Raw genomic sequence first — 14,037 nt, 5'->3', positions numbered from 1 at the left:
AGAGAGACAACGAAAAAGGGGTTGGAAGATCTTTGATGAAGATCGAGTCGATCTCTCCGATGCGTGCACCTGCTTCCCTCTTCTTTTTTTCTTCCCTTCCCCACTTTCCTTCTTCTTCTTCTTCTTCTTCTTCTTCTTCTCTTTTTTTCTTCTTCTTTTCCTTTTTTTCTTTTTCTTCTTCTTCTTTTCCTCCTCCCTTTCTTCGATTCTTTCTTCTCACCGAGCACGCGTGTGTTCCTTATTCCATTCTTTTCTTTCGACTCTTTCCCTCTTCTATCTTCCTGTAGCCCTTCCTCTGTTGATTCAAGCCTCGCCTCGCGGCCACCATCAAATTATCGTTAAATATCGGTTGTTCTTTCTCGGTACGGGAACGCACGAGTTTCTTTCCCTCCTCCCTTCCCTTCTCCTCCTCCTCCTCCTCTTTTTTTTCCTTCGTCATTATGGAAACAAAATTCAACTTCAAAATTTCTATTCCTCGTAACTTAATTATATATATATATATATATTTTTTTTTTCTCTTTGTCTCGTTGATAATTTAAATTAATAATAATTATTCGTAGAGAAAATATTTCGCAATCAAAAAATTGAGAAATATTTTTATTAGAGAGAGAGAGAAGGAGAGAAAGAGAGAGAGAGAGAGAGAGAGAGAGAGAGAAAAGATTTTTTTCTCTTTTTCTTTTTTTGTTTCTTTTTTCCTTTTTCTTTTCAAATGTAGCAAAAAATTCTTCATCCTTTCCTTTTCGTCGATTACCGGAAGGACGGGTTTAGTTTGAGGGTATGTATTGCTGCCGTTCTTCCAGCAGCATCATCCCTCTTTTTGGAACACGAGGACGGGGAAATAATTACAGGGAGGCCATGTCGATAAATCACTGCCTTCTTCTTCCTATCTCCCTCCAACCCTCCGACGGCGTTTGCGAACTTTCCCTTCGACTATCTCTCTCTCTCTCTCTCTCTCTCTCTCTCACACATACACATATATACCCTGTCATTCTTTAATTTTTTCGTAAAATGTAGAGATGTCTTAATTATTAAGGTGGTTAATTGTAAAGATATTTTTTCCAAGAGAAAAGAAAAGAAAATAAAAAGGAAATTATTGTATAAAGATAAAAAATTATTATCGATGACACTGATTAATCTCAAATTTGTTAAATATGTCTGTATATACATATATATACATATGGACCCTACTGAATAAAATTTAATAATAATAATAACAATACCAATAACAGTAATAATAATAATAATAATAATAATAAGAATAATAATAATAATAATAATAATAATAATAATAATGACTAAGTAAAAGTAAATGTATTACGCATGACATTGTGCTTCTTTCCCTTTACTTTTTCTTTTTTTCCTTCGAAAGTGATCATTATTTTCTTGAATTGGAAATTTACAAAGGACCAAGTTGAGAATCACTGAGAAGCGAGCAACACGGGTGGTCCACGGAGGCTGCGCCGTGGCGGAACGAGCAAATACGCCGTCGGCATTTTTGACGGTGAAATCTGACTAGGTGGGGTCTCAACGTAGTCCGCGTCAGCCGTCATCCTCGTGCCCTTCGTCCATTACTTTCGGTCTTATATGCGTATCTTCCAATTGCCTCCTCCTTCTCCATCTCCACCTCCACCTCTTCCTCCTCCTCCTCCTCCTCCCCCTTCTCCTCTTCTTCGTATTCCCTTCTCTACCTTATTCAGTCTCTCTACTCTTTCTCCCTTTAACTCACTTCATCTCTCTTTTCTTTTCATCTTTCACTCCATCGATCGGTCTTCTGGTCAAAGTGAGTGAGCAAGAGGAAGAGAGAGAGAGAAAGAGAGAGAGAGGGAGAGAGAGAGAGAGAGAAAGAGAGAGAGAGAGAGAGAGAGAGAAAAGACTTTTCGATGAGCTTTGGTTCTTTATTTTGCAGTAGCCAGACTGGAAACACGATTTCATCCGTATGTATCTACTACGATGCGGTTCTCCGGCTAACGGAATTTTATTTACTGTGGAATAAATTCGTCTCGTGTACTTACGCGTGCGATTCGAGATCTCCTCGATCGTATTCGATTTTCTTTTATTCCGCTCAATGACGAGATTTACGTTGACAAACGTTTCAACGCACATTTCTTTTTTTTTTTTTCTTTTCTCTTTTCTCTTTTCTTCTTCTTCTTCTTTGTTTATTTATTTTTATTTTTTCCTTCTCCTTTTTTTCCTTCTTCTTGCTTTGTTTTTATTTTCATTATTTTTGTTGCCCTTCATTTTTTTCTTTTATTTATTTATTTATTTGTTTTTTCTTTTTTTTTTTTAATTAGTATCAACTTCTGTACATCGTTACACTGTATACACATACTGTTATCAACGGATAACTTCAAGGATACTTAAAGATCTTTTCCGATCTTGCAATTATATTTATCTCTCAGATACGATCATCGTATATTTACTACTACTACAACTGTGCTATCACTACCACTACTATTATTACTACTATTGCTATTACTACTACTACAACTAGTATTACAACTACTACTACCACTACCACAACGGCACGATCGAGGGATGGTCAGTTGATCGAGCTCGCTTGATTGGTGATTAGCTTTTAAAAGCGGCACGGCCTATTTCAATATCTCCGTGATCGTTAACTTGGTATCCCCATCGTAAAGACGTTATTAAATCTATTTACGATGATTTACGACGGTGGCTCGTAATTCCGGAGGGAGTTACCGACTAATTACTAATCGTCGTTTGCGATCGATCGAGGGTGGTTCCCTATAATGTCACATTACATATATACATTACATACGTACATACATAAATAGATACACATATATTTATATCTACGTAAAAGGTGGGATTATTCGAAATAGAACATTTTTCGAAAGTTTTGTCATTTTATTATTCTCCCTCTTTCTCTTTCTCTCTCCCTTTCTCTCTTTCATTTTTAACAACACCCTGTCGTTATTTCTACGACTGTTTCGAGGAAAGCTTTTATTGGTACTCTGCCAACGGGGAGGAATTTTTCTTGGTATATATATATATATATATATATTCGTAAAGTCAAAGGAACGTGCGTTACGACACTCTGTGTGTCTGTCCCAATGTGTTTCTCTTCGAGGAATCGTCTTTCGCGCGCGATGCATATACATACGTACGTACATCCAGCAGGGTTCACTTTGAAAAGTTCAAGCTTGGATGATGTGTTGTTTCGAGATTAAAAGAGAAGGGGGAGACGCGAAACGAAATGACGTTGATCGTTCTGCAATTTATATTTTCTTTCTTTTTCTCTTTTTTTTTTTAACAACGATATATATATATATATATATATATATATATATATATATATATATATATATATATTGGACGTATAGAATAATTAATAATTAATAATTATTTATTTTTTTCAATATTTTTCGTCCTTTAATAAAATGTTATATTAATGAATTTAAATATGTAAGTAATAGGTAAATATTATATATATTTATTTGTCACATAAATATATATATATATATATATATATATATATATATATATGTCGTTTTAATAATTATAGCATATAAAATATATTTTTCCAAATGTGTATTACTAAAGTAAAGGTCGTTCGGATTTATACTTTCAGAAGGTGGAAGATTACAAAAAGAATTAAAGTACGCGTCGGAAGCACTCGGGGAGGCCGCACCATCGACGCACCAGCTCGTTATCCAAACCCCAAGACATCCCGGGGCAAACATCCTACATTCTGCCGCGTTGAAAGAACATTTGGCAATTCTCAAGGCAGCTACTCAGGCCACCGTACATCTCTTCGATATGTGAGTCGCTTTTTTCTTTCTTTTTTTATTCCTTTTCTCTATTTTCTTTTTCCTTTTTTCTTTTTTCTTTTTTTTTTTTTTGTTTTTTTTTACGTTCTCTATTACACATATCTGCAGTATTTTTTTTTAGACTCGTACGTATCTAACGATATATATCCTGTTTTTATTTTTTATTAATTAAAACGAAGGAAATTATCTTTACTACTAGTAATAAATATAATAAGATTAATATCATTGTAGAATTTGTTATACACACACACACATATATATATATATATATATATATATATATATATATATAACTGTCTCGTGTATCAATATGGACAAATTTTACGGGAAGAAACGTCACGTGCGTGCCAGTAAGCGACTTACGGACAACGAGCTTCGAAGTTGGAGAAACCGTACAAAGGCACAGGACGAATGACTGATTTGTACGTTCGTTCATTCGTTCGTTCGTTCCTTCCCTTTCTCCATTACGGACTCTCTTTGGCTCTTTTTTTCCGTGAACCATTTTTATTTTCTTTCTTTTTTTTTTTTTTTATTTTCTTTTTTTTTTTTATTTTACCGCTTATCGGCACGAACGTGGCCTTTTAAGAGTATGCAAACTTGTATTCATGAATGCATGTGTTCCGTGTCGCTTGCAGCACGTGGAGACTGAAAGACATGTGTTACGCGCCGAGCATACCCAACTTCGACATGCACTACATCGACCAGGTAATTCAAATGACAACCACGATAAATGTGTACGCGTAAGCACGAGTCCTCTCTCTCTCTCTCTCTCTCTCTCTCTCTCTCTCTCTCATATCCTGAGTACGTATCAGTACGTATTATATACACGCACACTTATACACTCATTCACGCCAAGTCTAAGCCGGCTGGCTCTTCTTATTTTCCGTTAACTCTACTCAATAAAGCCTTCTCCTTTTCCTCTTCCTCCTTCTGCTCTTCCTCCTCCTCCTCGTCCTCATCCTCGTCCTCGTGCTTATCCTCGTCCTCGTCTTCGTCCTCGTCCTCATCCTCATCCTCTTCACTTTCAATGATCAATATTATTACGTAATACCTCTACCACCGAAGATCTCTTTGTATGTGTTTAGATACATAGAAGATCTTACATTTGATTATAACCCTTTCATAGTCTCTAACTCCGGTAAATCATTTCGAGGATAATTCTAACTCGATCCCTCAATGATCTCGAATGGTACGAAGAAAACGACCTTTAGTATACTGAACCGTCGTCCTATTAGAGTTTCCAAGAACCCGCAGGTGGTCCCATCCTAATACCCTTTACTCTACTTGGAAATGTAATACGACGACGAACATTCCATTTCTACGATCTAGTAAAAGTATTTTTTTCTTTCTTGCCGATCACTAAGTCTGTTCATTTATTATAGATCGTTACATTTTTTTTTTTTTTTTTTTTTTTTTTCCTAAAGAAAGAGAGAGACAAAGTAGAAATATTCAATATCCAATGATTCTTTGCTTTCAGATCTTCGATAGTATTATACCATGTGCTATCATAACACCTTTGGATTGCTTTTGGGAAGGAAGCAAACTTTTAGGCCCCGAACATCCCGTTCACATACCGTAAATAATTTTTGTTATTGATAATAATCCTTCGAATTTATAATACTGTTGAAATATTATTCGTTTTGATCGATGACAGTGGTGCAAAAACGAACAAGCCCGTCCAATGGACCAATCTCAATCCATCCGGTATGTTGGACGAGATGAAAAAATTGCAATTCATGTTTCCCTTCAAAACGCTTGAGGACTACATGAAGAGAGCTGGGATAACGAATGCCTACCAGAGCAAGCCGTGCCTCGATCCAACGGATCCTGAGTGTCCGGAAACCGCACCCAACAAGAAGTCGCAGCAGGTAAAAAAAAAAAATGATTCTACCTATGTCCGATTGGACTTAGATATTCTCCTTTTTTTTGTATTTTTTTTTTTTTTTTTTTTTTTTTTGCTAATCTACAACGTCATTGATAATTTCATGGTTCTTACGTAATCTTGCTAAAAAAAAAAAAAAAAAAGAAAGAAAAAAAGGAAAAAAAAAACAAAGAAAAGAACAACAATAATCCTTTTTATCAAAAATCTCGTGAAAATCGATGAATTTTTTGAAATTGAAAATTTCTTTGTATAAATCAAAAGAAGGGAAAAAGAAAACAAATGTTACTACCAGAAAAAGAAAATTGGGTCACTCGAAGGAATAAGGCGTGTTATAAAAAGATTTTAAAAATCTTCGTAGTAACTCGTGCATGTATGTACGTGAGATTTGACGTTAGGAACAACTAATGTTTCCCGATCGTTTAAAATTCAACTACAGTGGCAATCGTTTGCGTGCGCGTTGAAAGTACAAGAGGAAGAAGCGTTCCGACTCTCTTTGATATCGTGCGGGTATCTTATGCGGACCATCTTGATGGTGTAGACTATAAAAGGGTAAGGAGAGAGAAAAGGAATAATGAATATTTAATTGAACGTCCACAGATATATGAGGTTCGTACGGTGCGAACGAAATAGAAAATCTTTTTATAGATAAATTCTTCTGAGAAAGTTTTTTCCTCTCTCTCTCTCTCCCTCTCTCTCTCTCTCTTTCCCCTTTCTCTCTCTCTCTCTCTCTCTCTCTAAAAATAATCTAATAATTCTATTTGTATTAAATCGTAAGAGTAATAAGAATATTAATTTTTTTTTCTTTTTTTAAATAAATAAATGAAATGGAACGCATTTGCTAGATCAAACGTATCAATTCGGTATGGGTTTTAAATAAAAGACAAAAAAAATAGATTATATCGCCCCATAAACTTATTAATCGTTTTCGAAGAATCATTGGGTCTCGTATATATATACATATATACATACATATATACATAGTTAGATACATACATATTATACATACATATATCGTACGTGCGAATGCGTCGGGAAGAAGGCACGGGTGCGCGCCGTGAATGAAACGATTTCCATGTTAAATCAGCGATGAGTATGCGAGTCGTGTGGGTAGCGCCTCTACGAGCATTAAAATAATAAAATCGAGAGATGTGCGTCATTATTGCGCTACCCTGGTGGTCGTATGAGGGACGTTACATACCCGATCGTTTCGCTATCATTAAACTACTCGTAGTTGCTTCACTATATTTGCACGTGTTGATGATATATGCGCGCATGAGCATGTATGTGTAATGTGTACGTATGTGTATGTGTACGTGAGAAAAAGAGAGAGAGAGAGTTCTAATGACATTATAGTCAAGTCATTATAGCCATCACATTCAAATTCTTTTGTGCTAGAAAGTGGACAACGATTGAGTTATATATATATATATATCCTTGATTCTTTCTCTTCTTTCTTTTTCTTTTTCTTTTTTGTCTTTTCTTTTTTTAATATTCTTTTTATTTATTTATTTTTTTTTTTGTTTAATTAAAAAGATATTTTACCAAGATTCTCATTTTTCTCACGTTCGATAAAACGAAGTAACGCATCGCAATGATGCCACAGGATTATAATGTATCTCCCTCACCTACTTCAATTTTCATCCTTCTTCTCTCGTTCGTTGCATATGAGCCCTTTTTCATCGTAATTACCACCGTATGCCATCTAAAAGTGGCCACGAGAAACCCGAAGAGAGAAAATGAAGTGTAGAAAATAAAGAGTAAGAGGAAGAGGGAGAGGGCAGCAACAGAGAAATCAATGGAGAAACTTTCATGGTGGTGGTTCTCTTCTTGCGATGCTCGTCTTCTACGAGAAGATTCAAAAAAGAGAAAGGGCAAGATAAAAAAGAAAGAGGGAGGATGGGGAAAAGATACGGAACGCGGTCAATTAATTTCGCATAATCGAAAGACCAGATTTATTATATCGTCCAATCTGAAGAAGGAACGGAATATAGAAGTGTAGTAAAATACTTACTTTCCTTTTTATTTACTTTGTTTTATCTCTCTCTCTCTCTCTCTCTCTCTCTCTCTCTCTCTCTCTCTCTCTCCCTCCCTCTCTTTCTCTTTCTCTCATCTCTATTTCTATTTTCATACAGCATAAGCACATCTGTACTTAAGGTAATTACACTTAATGGTCAATGGCGGCGAAAAAATGTCGAAAGGATCGTTAGATCAAAATGTTCTTTGGCGTTGGATAGCTGCAGGGCAAGGGACGTTCTAAAGGGCAACCAAGTCCGCCCCTTGTACGTACTCGCGCTAATACCTTACGTGTTGAGTATCCCTTTATTAGGCACTGCCGAACGATCTTTTTGTGAGCCATCCTTGTTTGGTATGCCGACGCGGTAATATCCGGTCGCATTTCTCGCTATGCCTCGCTATCCTAGATATTCGTTGATATTTTAAATGCAGGATACGTTTCGTTTCAGGAACCGGACATAGGAGCCGAACTAACCGGCGGTTGTTATGGATTCGCGGCAAAGTATATGCATTGGCCCGAGGAATTGGTCGTCGGTGGTGCAAAACACAATAAGACTGGTCATTTAACCCGAGCGGCAGCCTTGCAAACAGTCGTTCAATTGATGGGCGAACGAGAACTCTATGATTTTTTAGCTAATACCTACAAAGTACATCATATAGATTGGTCGCAGGAAAAGGCTTCTCAAGTCCTTGAAACATGGCAAAGAGAGTTCAGCAATAAGGTGAAGAAACATTTGGAAGTAAATAGTACGTCGTCGTACAATCTCTATGCCTTCAGTACTACGACCATGAACGATATACTTGGAAAGTATAGCGAGGTGTCAGTTATGAAAATAGGAATTGGATGCGCTTTGATGGTAAGTTGTTCAATAATTATTATCATCATTTTTAGGTATGCAGGACAAAAATATAATCGATACAATTACAAATTTTACTCGTATATTTTCTTATAGCTGTTTTACGCGGGTATTGCACTTTTACGTTGGAAGGATCCAGTACGTTCTCAATCTGGCGTTGGAATAGCCGGTGTGATGTTGGTCGGTGCAACGGTCGCTGCTGGTTTAGGATTTTGTGCCCTACTTGGCATTCCCTTCAATGCCGCAACAACGCAAATAGTCCCGTTTCTAGCGTTAGGTCTTGGAGTTCACGATATGTTCCTATTGACGCACACGTATGCAGAGTTATCGGTGAATGAGGTACCGAGCGGAGAACAGACCGGGGTCGTTCTCAAGAGAACGGGTCTCTCTGTTCTCTTGACCGGCTTGAGCAACGTCTCGGCCTTCTTTGCTGCGGCCTTGATACCAATCCCCGCTCTTCGAGTATTTTGCCTTCAAGCTGGCATTCTTCTTCTTTTCAATCTTGCTGCAATGTTACTCGTATTTCCCGCTATGGTCAGTTTAGATCTAAGAAGACGTAGATCCGGTAGATCTGATATATTGTGTTGCTGTTTGCCAGCGAAAAATGGAAGGAATAAATATTCTGGCAGGAGAAGTAACGGCACGGCTAAACAAACCGTAGCGAGAGCTATACCACCGGAAAGACGGGAAACTTGTACGCAAATTTTGACATCTCAAAATGCTCAGAGCGAGTCTTGGATCGGCGGTAACATCATAGATGCTGATTTCGACAAACAGTGTACCGAGGAGGAATCCTTAACCGGATGCAATCAGGACGACTGTCTTAGTTTCTCTTTGACGAAATTCGCGGCTAGGACTTATGCCCCGTTCGTAATGAAACCGGCGACAAAGGTTTTCGGCATGTTTATATTAGCTGCCGTACTCGCTGGTAGTGTTTGGCAAGCGATGAGAGTTAGCGACGGCTTAGAACTTACAGATTTGGTTCCTCAAAATTCGAACGAGCATGCCTTCCTCGCGGCCCAGGCGAAACATTTTGGATTTTACAACATGTACGCTGTCACTGGACGAGATTTCGAGTATCCGAATAACCAAAAACTTTTATACGAGTATCACGATGCTTTTATGAGAATAAAGAATGTTATTAAGAACGACAATGGAGGTTTACCGGAATTCTGGCTTAGTCTCTTTAGAGATTGGCTGAAGGGATTGCAGAATGCCTTCGACAAGGATTATAAAAATGGTTGTATTACCCAAGAAAGGTGGTACAAAAATGCGAGTGATGAGGCGATTTTGGCGTACAAGTTGCTCGTACAAACGGGCCATGTAGATAATCCGATTGATAAGACATTAATCACGCAAGTAAGACTCGTTGATTCTGAGGGAATCATTCATCCACGTGCTTTTTATAATTATTTGAGTGCCTGGGCTTCAAACGACGCTCTGGTTTACGGTGCTTCCCAAGCAAATCTTAGGCCTGAACCAAGACAATGGATCTATACCAATGATCATGAATTAAAAATACCGAAGAGTATGCCTCTGACTTACGCGCAGATGCCCTTTTATCTTCACAAACTTACCGATACTCAAGAGATCACGGAATTGATAGGAAGCGTAAGGAAATTGTGTAGAAAATTCGAAGAACGTGGACTACCAAATTTTCCATCGGGAATACCTTTCTTATTCTGGGAACAATATATGGATTTAAGAAGTTGTTTGGGTGTAGCATTACTTGCAGCACTTGGGGCCAGTATTGTTGTTATCGGTATACTCCTTTTAAATCTTTGGGCTGCGCTTTTGGTCGGAACTGCTCTTGCTGGCGTCGTTTTACAACTCCTTGGACTTATGGGACTTTGTGAAATTAAATTGAGTGCCGTTCCTGCCGTCCTTCTCGTTGTCAGTGTGGGAATAGCCGTACACTTTACCGTACACATTTGTTTGGTAAATATATTTATACGAATAATATATATAAATATTTAAATATAATTAGATTTATAGTTATATTATTGTCATTATTATTTCAGAGTTTTGTTACCAGTGTTGGCAGTAGAGATAGGAGGGTACGTTTGGCTTTAGAACACATGTATGCTCCTGTTGTTCATGGAGCTTTTACAACGTTATTGGCAGTCGTCATGTTAGCTTTTTCAGACTTTGAATTCATTGTTCGATATTTCTTTCTCGTACTTCTATCTTTAATTGGAATCGGCCTTGTCAATGGGCTCTTCTTTTTTCCAATATTATTGTCCCTGATCGGTCCATCACCTGAGATTATACCGAATGATCATCCTGATCGAATATCCACTCCAACACCTCCGGCTTCTCCGATCATTAGAAGATCGAAACCACCACCGCCACCTAGAAGATCTCATAAAATTGATAACGCGAGACTGCATGCAGAACCATCGCTGACTACCATCACCGAGGAACCTAATTCCTGGCATAGTACACAAGAATCGTGTATTATCGTCCAGCCTGAATTAAAGGTCGAGACGATGTCAACTTGTGGTAATCAGGTATGTTACTTGGAAATAAATTGACCATTGAATTATAACTTTGATATTTTTGATTGTAAATATTTATTAAGTTAAACTTTAACTTGAATATTTTTCGCTTTGCATAGATAATATGAATGTTTAAATCCCATTGAAAATTCCTTAACACAATTTTTCTATAATATAGAATGCTAAACAATCTCTTCTACTTCCATTGATAGAAATATCGATGATCTTTCTCTCGATAGCATGCTTAACAAGTGTGTTATGCTTTTGTTTGACTAACAGAATTGTAGCGGATCAGATACAAGTGGGTCTAGTCGAACGTCGCCTGTGCCATCAACTTCTCACATCACAACTAAGGTCACTGCCACGGCTAACATAAAGGTTGAAGTTCATACACCATTAACCAGTAAGTATCTATTCTGAAGTATCTTTTTTCGTTTGGTAATATATACGGAATGACTGATCATTTTTTAGATGTTGATATTAAATTGTTATAAAAAATATTTACATCAAATGAAAGATTTTAATTAGAATTTGAAATTATTGTAGGTGGAATGGATCGTAGTGAAAAATGCCAGCACACCAGCACCAGTAGCCGAAGGAGCTCGCGCTGCAATGCGAACATTAATACAGGGGAGTCTTCCGGTTCCAATTCTGAACCGGATTCTGACACTAATCCGAACAAACACTAATGACAAATATCGTGAAGACAAGCAAATGTTGTTAAAATACCACACAAAGCGGGAACATACAGAAGGCTGACTAGGATAGACTTTTTACTATATCGTTTTTTTTTTTAATTATTATTATTATTATTATTATTATTATTATTATTATTATTATTATTATTATTATTATTATTATGATTATTATTATTTCTTATAATTAAGTAATACAATAGATTTGTCTTACTTAATTCTTAAAGCGGGAAAAGTATTATAAAAACGAACTTACGTTAAACTAATTCATTATCCATGACTGCTCATTGTAATATGCAGTAATCATATGCATTGTATATACATGTTTTCATGGGAGCATTTATGTTTATGTGTATAACGCATTTAAAGTACGTCAGCAGCAGGCTTTTATTCTTAATGTACAGCATATTTGTATGAACGGCTGCTTTATTAAAAATTACATCCATTGTATGACAACTATTAAGACCAAGAATATGTATAAGGGGATTTTCTTAGATTTATTCAACGAATAACGTCTGAATGAGTGTGTCTCTTATGTAGAACGAGGTGCATTAATAATGCTTTTTAGAAATACCTACACTCTGCTACTTTGCCGAACTTTCTTTTCAATATATATTCTGTTATGTTTTCGTTCCTATCGTACAAAGAAAAGTATCATTTTATAAGCACAATGTTCACATATATGTGAGAACGACTAAAATACATATAAACACTGCCCAACAATTATTGTGGAAATAATAGAATATATATGGAAAAGGAAATTCGATGAAATGGAAGAAGAAAATCCCCATTAAACGTCATTAATGCACCTCCTTCTATACTAGGAAGTACAATTAATTTTATATAAATGTAGAATGAATTTATTTATATAAACAAAGATGTTTACTGCCAATTCCTTATTTTACATGTAACAAGGACTGAAATTTCTTTGACTATATATATAGATATTAACTGTCAAAAGTCTAATACAAAGTTGATATGTCTTTGCCTTTGATAGATACATACACCGTCATATTTTGTAAACAAAAAAAAAACAAAAACAAAAAGAGGAAAAAGAAAATGAAGAAAAAAGAAAAAGAACAAAATATGGTACAAGTTTCAGTATTTTATTTACCAACTCGTGTACCATCATTTTGTGCCTTGTGTGCAACTATTACAGTTAAAAATATATAATGCATACTTTGTTAAGTATATAGTTAGTGAAAATTGAAAAATAACTATGTAATATTTTTAATTATGTATTTCTTTTCATAGGACATGACAGAAATGATTTTAATGTCAAACTTTTATCGAGCATTTTATCTATTGCTCAAACACCTCAAGAAAAATAAAATCTGAGAATTATAATATTTATTATATGCTAACGTTAATGTTCAGTGTGTATGTGACATGAGCGATATTGAATTTTGAAAGCTATTTATTATTTATTTTATAATATCCTCATTTTTTCTTTCTCTCTCTCTCTCTCTCTCTCTCTCTCTCTCTCTCTCTCTCTCTCTCTCTTTCTCTCTTTCTTTCTCTCTTTCTTTCTCTCTCTCTCTCTCTCTCTCTCTCTCTCCATATTTATCTTTTAATATCTGAAGTATTTAAAAGAATATACTTTGTACAATGACTACTTCATATTATTATAAATTGTAAAAATACATAATTATTTATGTCACTCTCTATATATTTTTATAGAAATTTAAAACTTAAATTAATTATATATATATATATATATATATATATATATATATATATGTATATAAGTATATATACCTATATACTTATATATATATATAAGTATTTTATTCATACCTTACAATGTAAAAAGCTGTAATATATTATAATATAACTAATTTCTACACATAACATTTTAATTAATACCTTTTGAAACCACCGCGAAGAAAAGTCATTTGACAAGATCGAAAAAATAAAATCAATATAATTTTATTACTCTTTCTCGATTTAATAATTAAAGTAAAAATTATATATCACACAATGCAATTATATTCATATCTATTAAACATAAAAATAATTATAATTAAATATATAATTATATTTTTTACATAAATTTTATTTTATAATTATATTTTGTACATAAAATCAGAAATAACGAAATTTGCATTTTATTATCTTCGTTATTACTATTTTTTGTTATTAATATTTTCGTTGTCATTATTAAATTTTCTCATAAAAATATTTATGATAATTATAGCGTGTATCCATATTTTTAAATAAATAAACTAGTGCATATATGTGAAAAATATACAGAATATAAATACGTTTCTTAAATATATAAGTGATACATTTGACTATGTC

At 35.1% G+C, this 14,037-nt stretch overlaps 1 protein-coding gene across 5 annotated transcripts in view; it reads left to right on the top strand.

Moving 5' to 3' along the window:
* Positions 1-13,092, top strand: part of LOC124952084 (protein patched) — a 31,375-nt gene extending 18,283 nt beyond the window's left edge. For 2 of the 5 annotated variants that reach the window (XM_047501417.1, XM_047501421.1), the window contains exons 3-11: positions 3,593-3,782; positions 4,427-4,496; positions 5,269-5,366; positions 5,446-5,659; positions 8,136-8,543; positions 8,640-10,481; positions 10,565-11,053; positions 11,321-11,444; positions 11,585-13,092. In XM_047501417.1, the coding sequence (XP_047357373.1) occupies positions 3,593-3,782; positions 4,427-4,496; positions 5,269-5,366; positions 5,446-5,659; positions 8,136-8,543; positions 8,640-10,481; positions 10,565-11,053; positions 11,321-11,444; positions 11,585-11,730 (3,581 nt within the window). In that variant the 3' untranslated portion in view covers positions 11,731-13,092. The remainder of the gene's footprint in view (positions 1-3,592; positions 3,783-4,426; positions 4,497-5,268; positions 5,367-5,445; positions 5,660-8,135; positions 8,544-8,639; positions 10,482-10,564; positions 11,054-11,320; positions 11,445-11,584) is intronic. The other 3 variants (XM_047501419.1, XM_047501418.1, XM_047501420.1) reach the window with 3 other exon arrangements.
* The last annotated feature ends 945 nt before the right edge of the window (positions 13,093-14,037 follow it).

Source organism: Vespa velutina, chromosome 10 (assembly GCF_912470025.1).
Source record: "Vespa velutina chromosome 10, iVesVel2.1, whole genome shotgun sequence".
Classification (NCBI taxonomy): Eukaryota; Metazoa; Arthropoda; class Insecta; order Hymenoptera; family Vespidae; genus Vespa; species Vespa velutina.
Note: the sequence above shows the minus strand (reverse complement) of the source record. Positions and strands in the feature narration are given on the sequence as shown.